Raw genomic sequence first — 18,947 nt, 5'->3', positions numbered from 1 at the left:
ATGCTGTTTAGGATCTATTTTATAGTAATGTTCGCTAAATGCATGGATCATTTCAGAATGACAAGCAGGTAAAGTGTGCAACCATATCTGTACAACTGAAGTCAATAAACCAATTTGTGACTGATTAAAGGAAATGGAAATAGTGACTGCTCAAATGTAGTATTCGTTATAAAGAAAGCCTCAACATTAAAGAGCAAAATGGTATTGGCATTGAATTGTTTGATGAACCACAATCTCTGGTATAATGAATCATTCAGTAAAACAAGGCTGACTTGGAAACATCAATTGTTTTAAACAGTAGTTAGTAAGTTACTCTGCTGGGAAAAACCTGTGGCTGCAACCAATGTATTCAATGGAATGAGGTGCAGTAGGAACACACTACATGGGCAATATAAAAATAACATACAACCAGGCAATACAAAACTCTTTAAAAAAAATAAAAAATACCCACTGTTCAAGTTTGACACCGCCTTAGGATTTCTCTTCATCTCTGTTACAAGTGTACATTTATAGTTAGGACATAGTGTCCAAAGAAAAAGCATTTTTTATTTTGCTATTAACTGTGGCACCGTCTGACCAATCTTCACAAAAATTTCAAAACTATTTTGCCAACGTCACTTCTGATGCTGCCTGTAAAGTTTTGGGGTGATTCGGCAAGCAGAGGTCAAGAATATGGGGGAGGGGGGTTTCAAAATGCATTTTCCCCAATGCAATTTCCTAAAGGGATTAAAGACATGACTACAGCCCAAAGCACTGAACAGAATTACACCAAATTTGGCAGAAAGCTAGATCCTGGTCCAGAAAGAGTGCTTATTGTAATCTGGTGTAAAGTTAAAAAATAAAAAGGTTTATGTACATATCGAGATGTGACTTCAAGCGCCAACAGCAATGCCTTGATTGGTTGGCCACAACCTGAAAGAAAAGTTGCAGCTGCCATTTTGTCAATCGGGACACAGTTCCCAGGGGAGGGGAAATAAAGTGTAAATAGTATATAAGGGGTCAGAATAGAGGTGTCCTAACCCCATGGTACTGATTAAGGGGTTTGTGAGGGACCTCTCGTGGGGAAGAAATTGTGAAAAAAAACATATTTTTTTTGCCTGTGCGAGGATCCATGGCGGCGCTCAGCGCGACCCCCGTGAACCTCCACAGCGGATCCACTGACCTGGACCCCGACTGAAAGAAGAAGGAAAAAATATATACCCACTCACAGACCCACACACCCCCACAGACACTCGCATACCCAATGACAGACGCACTAAACCACTACCACAGCCACAAACCCACTCACATATCCATTTACACACTCACCCACAAAACAACTACCACACCCACTTAGAGACCTGCATAGCCACTCACACATCTACATAACCACAACCAGTCCCCACAGACCCTAAGAGCCACTACTACTCCCACCCTCACAGAACCTCCCAACCACTACCACACCCATCACAGACCCACAAAACTACCACAGCACCCACTCACAGATCCACAAAGACCCACAACACCACCACTTCACTCACACACAGACCAATACAGCCACTCACACCCAGTCACACGCACTCAGACCCACAAAATCACTAGCAAACCTAGTCTCAGACCCACACGCTCCCATTCACACACTGACACACCCACTCACAGAACACCAAACCACTACCACACCCACTTAAACCCACACAGCCATAGATCCAATCACAGACGCACAAAACTACTACAACCACTAACACAGCCATTCACATAGTCACAAATGCACAAAACCACTACCACACCTCACTCACAGAACCACACAGCCACTCACGGACCAACACAGTCATACTCACCCACACCCACACAAACCCACGACCCACAAAACCACTACCACGTCCACTCACAGGCCTGCACAGCCACTCACACACCCATTCTCTCACACACATACACACCCACAAAAACACTACCACACCCAGTTAAAGACCCACACAGCCACTCACACAAGTAATTCATTAAAAAAAACATTACAGGGACGTGATATTTAGGAAATAGAGTCTAAATAAAACCTTAGAAATTCACTGAAGGGACAACATTTACAGGGATGTTATAGTAAGGTTCACATTTTTTTATACACAAAACTACAGAAATTCACCAGTTATAGTCGTTGTTATATCAAGCAACTTTAACTTGTGCCCTAAGTAAACTATTGCCCCCTCATCATGCACTGCTGATTACCTCACGTTACATCACTCATGACATCTTCTATCACATCATTGATAATATCAATCAATGGAACATTTGCAGTGAAATTACTGATGAGAATTATGCACGGTGGGGAATGAGTTATAGTTACTTTGCAGCACATGTTATAGTTACTTGAGATAACTAACTGGTGAATTTCTGTGGATTTGTGTGTGTAAAATCTGAACCTATCTTGTCCCTGCAAACGTGTTTTTTGCAGTGAATTCCTAAGGTCTCTTAAACTCCGTTTTCTAACTATAACATCTCTGTCCCCTTGTAGGTTTGTAAACATTAAGAGCAGGTTCTTCTCCTAAGACGAGACTCATATATCTGAGTAGATTCTTAAGATTTCGATTTTAAATAAGTTTAAAGTCTGTTTGCATTAATATTGAATGCGCCAACACTATACATTGTTGTTTATAGTTACAATTACAGAACCAAAACTAACCATTGATGTTAATTTGGAACACAACACAAGTCACTGAAGGAAAAATGTATAATCTACCTTGGCGCAGTGAAGATCCTTGTGTTTTTTCAGAAGTTTGTCTGCCTGCTGGATTGCCATTTTATTATTCCCATTGTCAAGATAGTCTGAAAATGCAGAAGTAAAGAAGTATGATGAAAAACCACAGAAGGCATTTTATGCATGGATTTAATGTTTAGCAAAGGCCAAACTACAAGTTGTTTAGCTCCACAAAACAAGACTGTTGCCTCAAGTGAATCACTGTAAAATACAGAGTGCACAGTAGTCAGTATTTGCTTTTGCTGCGGTGTTTATAAAGAGCGAAGACAGTCTATAAAAACTAAATATACAGCATTTACACACTACACATTCAGTCCATCAGAAATGTTAAACTTAAAATCTTCCAAAGTAAATTGAAAGTCTTCCTCCTCCCTCTTTCAACAAAAAACACAAAAAGGTAATCCCTCTTCCTCAGCACTAAAGACAGATTCAATCATGTTAAAAAAAAAAAAAAGAGAACAATAATCTGACCCTCTGTGGTCCCATTCTCGAAATCAGTTGGTTGTTTTACGAACCAAAAACTAAGAACCCACATATCTCCAATAATTGGCAAAACCACCTTCTACCAACTCCTTCTGCTTTAATTTTCCATCTCCTTATAAAAACAGCTGTATAAGCACAGGTGCAATCCCATGTGGGAGGAGAAGAGTGACTAAGTGGCCTACCTAAACTGACTAGAACTCCTTTTAAGGTCATGCTTTACACAGCAGTTCACCTTGTCAAATGCACCAAGAAATCTAATCAAATTATGCCATTCCTGAAATGTCAATAAACTACAAAGAAAGGTTAGAATCTTTTCACCATGGCTTACTTAATTCACAACGTCTCTGGTTCAGCTTCCACAGCTATGTTAAAAGGTAAGACCCATGTCACAAAAGAAATATAAAAAAAACAAAAAAAACAAAAAAAAAGAGACTCTAAAAGTAACCCTTCTTTTCCCGGAAATTCAGACATCAGAAACATACGACTAACTGCTCCTTCTCTTACCAAGTACAAGTACATAGAACAGCAAACTTGTTGAACTAAGACTCAACCCTAATTTGAAGTCCTTCCAGAAAAATTAAAACCCATACGTTCAGAATATAGCTTAACGCATATTTTCAGCCTTCAGTGCATCAATGAATGACTTCTCAGATTTGATTACCTTATTTTCTGCGTATTTATTACTACCTATTTTCATGTTAATGTCCCTCTTTCACCATCTCCACCCAGTTTAAAGCTTGCTGCAATACTCTATTACCAAGTGGTGCTTTGCTTGTGACTAGTTCAGCAGTATACAAATATTGCAAATAAATCACTACAACTGGCATCAGTATCATGCCTTTCAAGTCACGGGATCTAGCGCCGCTTCATCACGTTATATGAATTACACCTTTGCTTTTGTAGCTTAATATCAGTGTGGCTTAGGATGTCATTTTACACTACAATAGAGGGGATGCTAATTTAGCAGAATAAAGAGCCAGGCATTCAATAGCCAGTAACCAAAGAAATGCAAGGAGTGGCCAGAAGAGCAGCATTCAAGGCATGTAGCAAACATTATGGAACGAATTTTGAGATAAGCCCTCTGGAACATACAAAATAATTCAAAATGAATGATCAGCTTTGCTGGGAATTAATGCATTTGTGCCTGGAACATGGAGAAACATATTGAAATACCTCATTAACAGCATGTTTGACCCACAACTTTTCTTATAAATCTTGCAATGGGATTAAACATGAAAACAACATGGTTCTTACCAAACTCCTAGGAACATCTGAAGGCAAGGGCAATAACGGCCCTTGCCTCAGACTCCTGCCCCTCAGGGACTGTACATAGTGTGACCAACATGCACTCATGAAAGGGCTACCTTTATGCAATGTATTATGGAACTGTACAACCATTTACTAAAACACTTGCAAAACGTTTTCGTAGACTTTAAGAATTTGCCCTCCAGAAAGTTGCCTACTGGAGGCAATTGCTTAAAACATCTACCTCCCAGAACACCTAACTCATTTTTAACTGGTAACAATAAGGATAGCAGTTATCAATGAACTGGTCCTGTAAGCTATGAGTACCATGAGTGATACCCCTTTGATCAGAGACCGGAGTGCGTAACATCAGTGTAACCAAAGAATAGCTTTGCTGTACAATAACCGATACCGTAAAAGAGGTAGCCTAATAGATAGCCAAGGCCTTACCAAAGATTATTATTCCTTCTGTCGGAAACTGGACGCTGCAACATAATTCTATCCCCTTCTGTGCCCAGGAAGTAATGGTTACGTCCTGAGGCACAGTGCTCGTGTGCTCAGGATGTAACCATTACGTCCTGTGCAGAGCCCAGAGGGAGTGCTAGCGCTCCCTCTGTGGGGTTCCCACCCCCCCCCCAAAGGCAGGGATGGAAGGGGAAGACCTTCCCCTTTCACCACCGACCCCCCACCCCCCCCGTCACGTCAGCGCACGATCACGCGCTGACTGTCACAGAGGCCTCTTCCCATCGCGCTGGAAGCTCAGCTTCCAGCGCGATCGGAAGGGAAATGCATTTCCTTCCCTTTGAAGTCTCTCTCTGCGTTTCAAAAGCCGGATTGTAAAGCAATCCGGCTTTTGAAACGCCCAATAGACACCACTACTAGCATGCATGGCTACACCAACAAATGGAGGAACTCAAATACCAGGTTGGTTTTGTCTCACACATAGAAAAACTGCACCTTTCATAGTAAAATAGCTCCTTTTAGCCTTTAAGAAATTACGTTTTTAGTCTGGCTTGACCCTGCAGCCGTCAGAAAGCTATTGTTACAATTTTTTTAAATATATGCTGTAGGCTCTGGCAACGTCTAGAGAAGTAGTTCCCTCTCATCTCAAGCTACTGACTGTTTAGTGTATGATTCCGCCTCTTATGGAGGGCTTGCACTACAATGCATAAGGGATTATTTTATACAAAAGTATACTGAATCATGACATTTCAGATGTTTTTTGTTGTTGTTTTTTTTACTACAGCAGGCTTAGTTAAATATTTTAGTCAAAGCTCGTAACACAAGCCAGACATAGTGACTTTTTTTATTTTTAAATGTAGCCTAGCAACTACAATAGTTTGTTATTGTTTTCAATACTACTTTATATTGCTAATTTCTTCCTTTGCAGCTTGAGACTTAAATGTCTGAAAACAAATGAGGAGACAAAACGTAAAATATCACACATTGTACTTTTACTTTACAGATTGGTGCACACCAAGTTCACATGCTGGATACACACCTTCTTCTAACAAAGCTGTCACTGTACATACCAAAGTGTATACAAGGCCATGAAAGCAACCTTGATAAACTCAATTATTTTGGCTATTGTGCAGTAAAAAGGTTAAATCGAGTTTCACCAATATGCAAAGCACTGGTATGGGCAATATGCAAAGCACTGGTATGGGCAGACAATTTAAGCTTCCATCAAAGTGGCAGGAAAAGTATAGCAAAGGCAGCAGTATAAGCTTCTATAACAGCTTCATCCATAGGTCTGTTCACAATGTTTCCAGATAAAAAAATAAAAAAAAAAAAAAGAGTAGGAGAAATAAACATATTTGTCGCCGAGTGTAAAACTTAGCCATGCTGGGGGGCAAATGTGACATCTTCAGAGAATCATCTTCTTAAACAGATCTTCATAGCTTTTCTTTCATACTGATAATACTGAAATAAGGCACAGTGTGAAAAAATGAGACAATACAACAGTCCTGATGCAATTTGTAAGTCCTTGTGCGACAGCAAAATAGAGATCACTCCTACCTGGGTCCCAGTTGAGTTACTCCTTCAAAACATAATTTGTCAAAGCGAATAGTGAAGTGCTCACCACAGAAAAGTAAAGGCCTCTTTGTTGATCAAGATACAATGGATCCCGAAACGGACTGCAAATGTCACGGACATGAACAGGATGTTTTATTCTTTTATAGTGTAGCTACCTCCCACTTGTACACAGATTATGAAAATCAGATTGTGGGCCTTATTACGATTTTGGCGGATGGAAAAGCCCTTCCACCGAAATCACGATGTGGAGGTTGCCGCCATTGTGGCTGCCTCCCCACTAGGCCCATTACAAGTTTCCCGCAGACAGAGAACATTGCGATGGTGCTGGCCAGGGCAGCCCATGCACTTCCCACCGCCCCCCTGGGGCCCTCTGCACCCGTTCTCAGCCAGCCTTTTCATGGCGGTGAAAACACCATGAAATCACTAGAGGAGAACAAAGTCATAATCCCCAGGACAGCACTGCTTGCAGCGCTGCCCTGGCAGATTAGCACTGCCATGACAACTAATCCTGGTAGTCCGACAACGGTGCAAACACCACAGTCGTAATACGGCGCTCGGACCTCCACAGTGGCAGCAGTCCAACCGCCACAGCAAACCTGCCAGTTATGAGACAGCCAGGTTAGTAATAAGACCCTGGGTCTCCTATCTGCAGGTTTCGAAAACTTCAACATCACTCAAATAGGTTTTGTTCTGTACATAGCTCTTCTGCCTTCTGTCTAGGGCAGTGATACAGATATGGGGTGAACTGACTTCCAACACCAGCTTCTGTACTTGATGAAATCTTGTAAAGTTGGGCTGTCATCAAAAGCATTTTTTTCACCAAGGTCAACTTTGAAATGGTAAAGGCTCTGTTTGTGCACAGACGTTTCCAGTCTTGAACCTCACCTGGTGGATTTATAGCTTTGCAAATTTAGTAACGGGCAGACGTGCTGAAATATCTATTGTGCTACCTGCAAAACAACAATACTGAACATTTCCTGATCTTCATAAACCTTGTGCCTATTTTAACAACCTGGAAACACAAATATTTACTACTGTAACGAGAAAGAGAAAGGGGTTGATTTGTGAATCCAATGACAGCTGGAAAGTTGATCTAAACATACGAGTCATACAGCAGAACATGTTTTTGACTTTCAAAATCTTGCTCCTTGTGAATCAGTCCAGTTCTTTTGAGTTCCTCTGCTGAAACTAGGATCATTTGTGTAGTGTTCGGCATGAAATAGAACAACTCCTTTCTGATTCCCCAAGGACTCCATATCACTGTGTGATGGAATCCTTAGAATAGAATCTATGAGAGTTTGTTTTAGAAATGTTGGCATTCACAGGTACACGCATAGGAATAAGGAAGTGTGATTTACAGCTCCATGTGTGGCCTATATATTCAGCGGGTTTACAGCTCCATGTGTGGCCTATATATTCAGCGGGTACCAGACTGGGGAAGACACTACAACTGGCGACGAGATGGGGAGAAGTAACTAAGCAAGAAAGTGCTCTCCAAGAGAGTTTGCCTTGGTCCAAACAAACTGCTTGTGTGTGCCATGTGTATCTTCGAAGTGTTTAGTCATTAGTTGGCATATGTGGAGTCAAAGCGAAACTCCAGCCGATGTGAAGCATGTGAAAGGAAAGAGTTTTTCCATCACTGGTCAAGAATATACTTCCAAGATCATACAAAAAGGTACAGCGCTGCCACAAGAAATAAAGTTACAGCATACGTAGTGTAAACACTAAAGGCCGATTCAGACAGGTGTCTAAACCACAGTTAAGGACAATTATCATGTATCAAACAACGCTGCAAACAAAAGGATCAACCATGTGTTAGAAAGGCAAAGTGAAATGTAAAAAGAATAAAATAGGAAACTTACCAAGTCGCATAGACAGAGTCATCATACTTCACGAGACGGTGGACCCAAGAGAAGTGCTCAGGTTTGTGCTAAAGGAGCATCCATATTTCCAGTGGCCAGAAATGTGGCAGAAGGCCATTCTGCCAATGGAAAACATCAAGGACGACCCAGAAGCTGGCCCATCGCAGGGCCCGGGACAGGCCACAAACGTAAGTGATCCTTATTTACAAGCAGAGAGGCCAGGGAAAGCGCTACTCTCAAGCAGTAAGTTCAACACTGGTTTACAATGTTGCTGCCTTCCTCAAACCACCACCACTAGACACTGCCAAAAAGCAACATACTTTAGATGGATGGACAGCATGGATAGAGACATTTGACTATTTCAGTGATGCACTTGAAGAGAATGATAAAAGGAAGAATCAAATCTCAAAAATGTTGCTGCTGATGGTGTAAAAGAAGTCATAAGGAAAATGTCAAGAACTGACGAAGAAGCCACATACCGTCAGAATAAGAAGGAGCTGAATCTCAAGCTTGATCCAGTACCAAATATTGATTATGAACGTTATGTCAGTCAAAGGACTGGCAAAACAATGGATGAATTTGTGGAAAGATTCAACACACTTAAACGCTATGTTCAATTCATTTAATGATGAAGCCATGAGGCTTCGAGTGTTCGATGGCTGCTTGTCCAATTCATTCAGACGACGAATGCTAAGAGAAACTCTTAGTCTTGAGCGAGAGTTGAATGCGGCCAGTGCTGAGTAGCTGCTGACATGGAGGCCGGAGATGCCTCGAGTGAACCAGTCATGAGTGTGAAAAGTAATTCGAAACAAAAGACTGAATGACACAAAGTGATGTCTGCATACAAAAAGTTGTGCTTCTGGTGTGGATTTCAGTTTCCACATGAAGGAAAGTATCCCTCCATTAGTCAGATGCAAAAGCTGTGGTAAAGAGAACTATTTTGTGACGATGAGCAGAGTGAAAGAAAAAGTGTGTCATGGCACAAAGACAAAATGCCTGCCAGAACATTCCAGATGCAATGTTTGACGCACACCCACAAGGCCAAACAGCAATATCAGCTGAGGCAAATAGATACGAAATGAAGTTGATTGCTATCTAAATCATCATCAAACAGTTCTTCATCCTCAATAATAAGTGAAAGTGATACTGACATGTCAATGCTTACTTCAGAAAAATGTGCACTTGTGGGACTGGTCCTCTATGAGGAGATGTTTGACGCAAGCCGTCTGACACAAGTCGACCTGTCCCCAAAAAAACAAATAGATGACAGTGAAAATAAATTAATGTTCAATACCATTAATTATTGATAGTGGACTTCGATAAATATAGTGCCTGAAGAAAGGCAGAATTAACTGTTTCTATTACTTCAGCTTAGGCCATCAAAGACCAAAGTGTACACTTGGACTGCATCGACACCCAAGAAGAGCAAAGGTCTGTTTATGGTGACAGTGAAACATCAGAAAACAAAGGTATAAGCACCAATCTATGTGCTTTAAGATACAGCTGCCAGTGACTGCTTGCTCAGATTCAACACGGCTGCTGGCATGGGAGTGATTTCAGCAAATTACTAAATAAATGCTCATTACAAAACAATAGGTCAATTCCCTTCATTGTTTCATGGTTTAGGAAAGTTAAAGACTATGAAAGTGAAGCTGCATATTAATGAGGATGTCCGTTCTGTTGTCAAGTTGTTTTCCATTAACAAGAAGCTGTTGAAAAAGAATCTGAATCATTGCTCAAGCACAACATTATTGAACAATCCACTAGTCCAACGCCTTGGGTTTATCCTATAGTAGTAGTACCTAAAAAGAACTTTGAAGGAGCTCTGTGCTTATGCGTTGACATGTGCCAGGTGAACAAAGCGATTGAATGAGAGCGACATCCAGAGTTGAAGATTGCGGACATGATAAAAAAAAAACTGGATGGTGCCAATAACTTCTCTTGACCTGACTTAAATAATGATTAGAATCAGGTAGAACTAGACGAAAGCTGCAGCTTCACAGGTTGGATTGTATAGCTACAAGAGACTTAGTTTTGTTGTGTCATCAGCCGCAGAACTTTTCCAACACATCAAACAATGCATAATGCAACCTCTTGTGAATGCATTTAACTCTAGCGATGACATACTGGTCTTTGGAACTACAGAGAAGAAGCACGATAAAGCCCTTACACAATTGTGTCAATTACTCAATGATGCAGGTTTGATTTTAAACGCTGACAAGTGCGAGTTCAAAAAGACAAAACTAGAATTCTTTGGCCATATCTTTTCTGATGGAGCCCGATACCTGATCCTGCAAAAATCCAAGCCTTGACTAATGCTGAACCACCACAAGATGTCTCAATGGTGTCTTCTCTTCCTGGAATGGCCGGCTACTGCTCACAAAACAAAGGACTTTGCCACTCTCAGCGCTCCATTACAAGAGTTAGCAAAGAAAAGTATTTTGTTTACAATGGTCACGAGAATGTGAAAAGAGTTTCAAGAGTATCAAACATGCCATCGAAAACGCTACGAAAATGGCATACTTCAATCCAAAGTTACACACAGGTTGTGAATGACGCCAACTGTTGGGTTGGGTGGACCCCCAAATGCAAGATGACATATTGTGGCTTATGGCAGAAGGCGTTTGTCTCAAATAGAACATGTTTACTCACAGCATGCATAGCAAAGTTTAGCTGTGGTATGGGCCTGTGGACATTTCCACGCATTCCTGTAGAGAGCCTTTTACGGTGGTGATTGATCAAGCTTTACTGACCATTTTCAGCAATCCAAAAGTTCAGATGCCTCCCGAATTGAAAGATGGGGACTACGATTACAAGAACACCATTTTACAACTGTGCTTCGGACAGGATCAAAATCATGCTGACTTCTTGAAGAGTGCCTATTCAAGGTAAAACGGCTAAGGGCTACATCAATTTAATTGTCAAGTCCACCCGCTGCTGTATTGTTAGCCCAAATTGTCATTGCTACAAGCCTTGATAGTGACCTGCGAAGGTTAAAAGACATAATTATTTATCAGTTTTTGAACAAACACCTTCGATCTCTCAGTAATGAAGGCAAATATCAAAAGTACAAGAATGTCGAGGACAAACTGTTCATAACTCAGGAAGGAGTTATACTACAAGTATTGACAATCCTGATTATGGAGAGCCTACTGCAAAAGGTTACTGGAGTAGCTCATGAAGGACACCGTGGTATTGTTGCTACAAAGAGAGCTCTCTGAGACCAAGTGTGATTTCCATACCTAGGTGAAGGAATTGCAAAAAGGGACTCAAAGCCTGTCACATATGCAACTGCCTGTCAAGCACAGTTTCTTAACAGACTATGAACATGTCAGACCTACCTAAACATGCTTGGAAGAGAATCGCCATTGATTTCTTTGGTCTCCTTGACAACGGACATCATTTAATTGTGATCGTAGATTAACATTCATCGTTTTATTCATGTTTTCCTTTGGTTGAAGATCTGTCATCCAAGACACATGAGCAAGTAATTGAAAAACTTGCTGGCATCTTTGCAATTTGGGGCTTACCAGCCTTTGTGCAGTCTGTCAATGTTCCACGCTTTAACAGCAAAGAATTTAAAGAATTTCTGAAGCATCTAAACATAGAGCATCAAATGATCACAAACAGCAGGTCAATGGACTTTTTGAGCCGTTTAGGAGTACGCTAAAGAAAGCAGTGCAGCGTGCTGCTCTTGAGAAGCTCAGTCTAAAAACAGGACCAAACTCTACTCTATCAGCTTATTGTTCAACATCCCACTGGACCACAGGTCAAAATCCTGCAACTTTGATGTTTGGGAGAGTAATGGCAAGGAAGATACCTGAATGAACCACAGAAAGAAATAGTAATGAAAACCTGATTCATAAAAGGTTTTGGTTCAAAAACAGAAAATGAAAGTGTGTGTGCAGACAAGAGAGGACATGCAAAAGAACTCTCATTCTGAAAATATTTGGTGATCACTCAACAGTTAAGGAAAAGAAAATCTGTGTTCCATATGATGCTGAACCTTTTCAAGTAGTGTATACCAAAAGACACATGGTGACTGCCCAACAACCTAGAAGGTCCCTTCCTAGAGACTCTTCTCACTTCAGGCCGGTGTTTCACTGGTCTTCAACTCGAGAAGGTGAAAGAAAGACTGATTCTGAAAACTCAGACTTTTGCTGATTTGTTACCATCATTGGTAATCTCAGACATTGAAAATGATCATTTACAGCTGCCAGTAACTAGATCAGTTTCACAGATCAAAGTGCCAAGAAAAGTAACTTAAGAGATATAGTTGCACGTTTCTCTCTATACGTAGATATTTGTGTCTGTCACATGATTTTCTAAAAATCTATAATTTTTCATTTAACATAGAGTCCGATGTAGTGTCGTGCATGATCTAGAACACAAACTTTGACACCGCGAGGACTTTGTATCACTGTGTGCAGTACATGTTAAAATAGAGTCTATGATCGTTTGGTTTAGAATGCTGGAGTCCACAGGTACCCTCAGAGGAATAAAAATGTGTGATTTACAGCTGTGTGTCTGACCTAGTTGTTCAGCGGGTACCAGGCTGGGGAACACGATACAATTTGGAGATAGGCTTTGTAACACTAACTACAGTGCAATAAATGGACAATATTTCCACTGATGAATCGCAAGTGCCTCCGCTAACAGTGATAATTTAGCAGAAGTTAAATGACAATGTACTGAGGCAAAGCATGAGCCTCAAATTAATAGCACTCCTGGATCATCCTACTGGTCCAAGCTCAATCTTACTTGCTCTTCTAGCTGGTGCCAAAACAGATTTTATTTCCTTGGCACTGACCGGTTTGGATAGCTTGTTTGAGCTTGGGTCAGGCGATGTTGATTCACATGCGAGTGCCTAGTGAAACCTCCAACTTATCATCACGGTCCCTCTATGTGTGCCTCCACTTGGTTTCCTGACCCATAAAATATAGACCTGCACTCCGCTGTCTTGGTGCGATGCTCATGACTTTAATAAAGCCTGTTCCTGATGCAGAAAGGCCAGATAGGCAGTCTTGCTGGCTACAGAGAAAACATACATTTACTTACAGATAAACCACAGCCATATCAAAAAACCTGGTCAAATAAGATATCGGTATTTACATGGAAAAATAGTTAAAACATGTCTGGTACATATAGTGGCCAAGAAAGGAAGATTGAATATGCCCTCAACCTTGCATTGTTTCAATATTTCTTTATAACTGCAGGAAAATAAGTAATCACCCCGTGTTCTAGTTGGGCATGTGAGAAAACCAATTTGGAGTGTGGACCAGAACCCAAATCCCATGAAGTGGTATAGTATGCATTTATGTATGGGGTATTGGGATAGCTTGAACCTGATAAAAAGCAGTAGAGAGCTGTGGAGAGTCAAAAGGTAAAGATACATTCGATCAATGACTGAAGAGGAAGCTGGGTTCCAAGAGGGGATGTGTGGGGGGGAGGGGATGGGGGTACAATGTTGTGATCATGTATTTCAAGTAATAAAACTCCCCCTGACATTCATTAAATGGATACTCCAAGTCCATATGGAGTTTCATGGCTTTATAAAGGAACCCAGCCTTCGGCCTCTATAGGCTCACACAACTCCTCAACTATGACATGCAATATTCTTATAATTAATGAATACATTACTTTAGTTGATGTAAAATCATAATAGTGTATGAAAGACTTAATACTTTCACATCATCCAAAATTAGGCTTCTCAAAAGCATATAAAAATCAAGCATCACAAAACAATATGTTTCAAATGTATTCTTATGTACTCCAATTCATCTTTATTTGCTAATATAAATGTGGTAGTTAATTAAAAAAACATTTACATTATTTTATTTTTTATCATGTACAGTAGAGGATTCTTAATCCCAGGTGTTACATAGACCCATCTACTTCTCATAAATAAGGCTAATATCCATCACACCAGTCTGTTGGTAAATCCTCTTTTATGGGGACATTGAATAACATGTTATGTACAGGGAGTGCAGAATTATTAGGCAAATGAGTATTTTGACCACATCATCCTCTTTATGCATGTTGTCTTACTCCAAGCTGTGTAGGCTCGAAAGCCTACTACCAATTAAGCATATTAGGTGATGTGCATCTCTGTAATGAGAAGGGGTGTGGTCTAATGACATCAACACCCTATATCAGGTGTGCATAATTATTAGGCAACTTCCTTTCCTTTGGCAAAATGGGTCAAAAGAAGGACTTGACAGGCTCAGAAAAGTCAAAAATAGTGAGATATCTTGCAGAGGGATGCAGCACTCTTAAAATTGCAAAGCTTCTGAAGCGTGATCATCGAACAATCAAGCGTTTCATTCAAAATAGTCAACAGGGTCGCAAGAAGCGTGTGGAAAAACCAAGGCGCAAAATAACTGCCCATGAACTGAGAAAAGTCAAGCGTGCAGCTGCCACGATGCCACTTGCCACCAGTTTGGCCATATTTCAGAGCTGCAACATCACTGGAGTGCCCAAAAGCACAAGGTGTGCAATACTCAGAGAAATGGCCAAGGTAAGAAAGGCTGAAAGACGACCACCACTGAACAAGACACACAAGCTGAAACGTCAAGACTGGGCCAAGAAATATCTCAAGACTGATTTTCTAAGGTTTTATGGACTGATGAAATGAGAGTGAGTCTTGATGGGCCAGATGGATGGGCCCGTGGCTGGATTGGTAAAGGGCAGAGAGCTCCAGTCCGACTGATACGCCAGCAAGGTGGAGGTGGAGTACTGGTTTGGGCTGGTATCATCAAAGATGAGCTTGTGGGGCCTTTTCGGGTTGAGGATGGAGTCAAGCTCAACTCCCAGTCCTACTGCCAGTTCCTGGTAGACACCTTCTTCAAGCAGTGGTACAGGAAGAAGTCTGCATCCTTCAAGAAAAACATGATTTTCATGCAGGACAATGCTCCATCACACGCGTCCAAGTACTCCACAGCGTGGCTGGCAAGAAAGGGTATAAAAGAAGGAAATCTAATGACATGGCCTCCTTGTTCACCTGATCTGAACCCCATTGAGAACCTGTGGTCCATCATCAAATGTGAGATTTACAAGGAGGGAAAACAGTACACCTCTCTGAACAGTGTCTGGGAGGCTGTGGTTGCTGCTGCACGCAATGTTGATGGTGAACAGATCAAAACACTGACAGAATCCATGGATGGCAGGCTTTTGAGTGTCCTTGCAAAGAAAGGTGGCTATATTGGTCACTGATTTGATTTTGTTTTGTTTTTGAATGTCAGAAATGTATATTTGTGAATGTTGAGATGTTATATTGGTTTCACTGGTAATAATAAATAATTGAAATGGGTATATATTTGTTTTTTGTTAAGTTGCCTAATAATTATGCACAGTAATAGTCACCTGCACACACAGATATCCCCCTAACATAGCTAAAACTAAAAACAAACTAAAAACTACTTCCAAAAATATTCAGCTTTGATATTAATGAGTTTTTTGGGTTCATTGAGAACATGGTTGTTGTTCAATAATAAAATTAATCCTCAAAAATACAACTTGCCTAATAATTCTGCACTCCCTGTATATGTGCACTAGCACCCGCAAGGATATTCTGGAGATCATTTAAAAAACTACAAAAAAATAAATAGGAAGAAATACCCAGAACATAGCAATCAGTCATTCACATGAGAACCTTCCAGTTTGAGATGCATAATTGCAATTATATAAACACAAATCCTAATGAAGTGACTAAGGGTTACAAGTTATGCTCCTGGACTCCTGATAGAGGCAGGTTTGCTCACCCGAATGTACCCCTGCTAGCATGCTCCCTCCTGTTGGAAATAGCAGTTAGCACCAAATTAAGTTCATGTCCTCTCAGGTAATGCAAAGGATAATTAAGTCAGTAACCAGGGAAGGAAGATAGTGCTTCAAATATATAAATACAAGTGTGTTTGAAATATATGAGTTATAGTTATTTGAAATAACTAACTGCTGAAATTCTATGGTTTTGTGCGAGTAAATTCAGAACCTAAGTATAACGTCCCTTTAACCTTTGTTTTTTTCAGTGAATTTTTAAGGTTTACCGTAAAGTAATTTTAATTACTATGCGTTAATCCAACCACCGCCCCACACACCCTTCGGCCATGAACAGTGGGGTTTGGCCACAGGGCCTGGCCTGCTGCCAACCCTCATAACCACCCAACTCCGCACCATGCACTGCCAAATGGTCTGTCTCTATGGGTGTGAGAGGGTGTCTCTGGGTGAGCGAGGGTCTGAGTGGGTCTGCAAGTGGGTACGCGAGGGTCTGAGTGGGTGCGCAAGGGTCTGTGAGTGGGCCTGCGAGTGGGTGCGCGAGGGTCTGTGAGTGGGCCTGCGAGTGGGTGCGCGAGGGTCTGTGAGTGGGCCTGCGAGTGGGTGCGCGAGGGTCTGTGAGTGGGCCTGCGAGTGGGTGCGCGAGGGTCTGTGAGTGGGCCTGCGAGTGGGTGCGCGAGGGTCTGTGAGTGGGCCTGCGAGTGGGTGCGCGAGGGTCTGTGAGTAGGCCTGCGAGTGGGTGCGCGAGGGTCTGTGAGTAGGCCTGCGAGTGGGTGCGCGAGGGTCTGAATGGGCAGAGGGCCTGTGAGTAGGTGCGTGAGGGTCTGAGAGGGCCAGTGAGTGGGTGCGTAAGGGTCTGAGAGGGCCTGTGAGTGGGTACGTAATGGCCTGAGTGGGTGCGTAACACCGTAACGGTCGGAGTGGGTCTGTGAGTGGGAGCGTAACGGTCTGAGTGGGCCTGCGAGTGGGTGAGCGAAGATCTAAGTGGGTCTGTGAGTGGGTGCGTCAGTGTCTGAGTGGATCTGAGAGTGTGCGCCTATGAGTGAATACATTTGTGATTTATTTATTTTTGTTGTCGCAGATATTCACAAACCCACTGCTACGGGGGGCAGCACTGAGCACCGTGACAACACACCCCGATATCACAGCTCTGGGGTCTGGGTATCCCACCCTGACCCCTTATACCATTTATCAAATTTATTTTGAACCCCGTTGACCGTGTCCCTTAACATAAAATGGCGGCTGCAACTTTCTGGTCAGGTTACGGCCAGCCAATCACAGAATTCCCTGTGGCGCATGCATTTGGGAATTCACCACAATCATGTCGCGATGAATCAGCGGCCCTAGATATACACATTTATTTTCCCTTTAATATCTCATAAACCAATGAACGGATTTACGCCAAATAACTGAAAGCTTAATATGCATACCGACAGCTACCTTTTTTCCAAATTTGGTGTAATTATGTCCAGCAGTTCAGGCCGTAGTTGTGTTGAAAACTCCTATGGGAAATAACCTTTTTTTTTTTTTTTAACCACTCCCCTATTTCTCTGTTCCGCTTGAAAGATCACAACAAAATTTCGCCATGCGTACCAAGAATCACCGGCACACTATTTTGGGAAATGTTTGTGAAGATTCTTCAAATGGTACCAAAGATATTGGCAAGTCAAAACATGCTTTTTCAACTGAAACACAATTCTAACTACCTACTGATGACCGCCAGTAGGTAATGTACACACACACACAGGGTTATACAATAACTTCTATATAGTTGCTTTTTAAGAGCAAAAAAAAAAAAATCAATGCCTAATGTATTCAGAATTATTCCAAAGCTATAAAATATATTTTGTTTTTGAAAAAAAGTCCATCATCACAATGTTTTTGTTTGCTAACTTTAAATGATACCCAACAGGGTTTCATGTTTTACTCGAATGCAAGCAAAATGTATTGCTACAGTGACACTGAAATATGGCTAGGAAGGCAAGAGGAAAAGACTAGTCTCAATGGTCTTCTGAGAATGAAAGTGATCACTACCCATGTTACAGGCCACCTAAAATGACATTCTTCAAAGGGGACACCCAAAGGAGTAAAGCACGGAGAATTTCAGCTAGGTTTGATGGACTGCATTATGGGTAATGACAGATTGAAAAGCGTACCAGGCCGGTAGGCAAAGCATGACCACTGCTTTTCAAACAAAATGGTTTCTTAATGTACTTAGTATTGCAGTAGTAGTGGCATTTTCCCTACTGCCATGTTTGTCACTGTAAACTAAGATGAGGTAGCAAGTGGTTTGCGTGTGGCATTCTTGTGTTGTTAACAGGAGGATACAGGCAGTACAAAATGGCTGAGCCTAGCATGCGTGGAGGAGCACATGTGCATGCGAGTAGCTACGAGTGTCTGCAAGTGCGTATGTTCACAATTTTTCTCTCCGAGTGAGTAATCTACCACTAGGACTTCCACCAAGGTACTGGGCTGTAGCCACACAACACCCATGGAATGAGGACAGGACACAGGAGAAAGTTTGCCAGAAGGTCCTTGCCCATGACATATCCTGGAGGAATGACTGACATGACTCTCTGGGATACAAGTGCTGGACGGGTCAGCATTTAGCTAGTCTTGACTGAGATTAAGGGAAGCTGTACAGGCCCCCAGATCCATCTACAAAGGGACAGGACATGAGAAATGTGTGACAAAGCACTATTTATCAATCCAGTGTATGAAAATGGCATAGTCAAGTCCTCACTTCAACAGCTTATGAAGGATTCTGATAATAATGCAGCGCACAATGAAGAGGTTATGCACAAATGTCCCAATCAGGGGGT

At 41.6% G+C, this 18,947-nt stretch overlaps 1 protein-coding gene across 2 annotated transcripts in view; it reads right to left on the bottom strand.

Moving 5' to 3' along the window:
- NAA25 (N-alpha-acetyltransferase 25, NatB auxiliary subunit) overlaps window positions 1–18,947 on the bottom strand; it is a 561,072-nt gene that overhangs the window by 534,654 nt on the left and 7,471 nt on the right. For both annotated transcript variants that reach the window (XM_069214819.1, XM_069214820.1), the window contains exon 2: window positions 2,711–2,796. In XM_069214819.1, the coding sequence (XP_069070920.1) occupies window positions 2,711–2,796 (86 nt within the window). The remainder of the gene's footprint in view (window positions 1–2,710; window positions 2,797–18,947) is intronic.

This window comes from Pleurodeles waltl, chromosome 11, assembly GCF_031143425.1.
Source record: "Pleurodeles waltl isolate 20211129_DDA chromosome 11, aPleWal1.hap1.20221129, whole genome shotgun sequence".
Taxonomy (NCBI): Eukaryota; Metazoa; Chordata; class Amphibia; order Caudata; family Salamandridae; genus Pleurodeles; species Pleurodeles waltl.
Note: the sequence above shows the minus strand (reverse complement) of the source record. Positions and strands in the feature narration are given on the sequence as shown.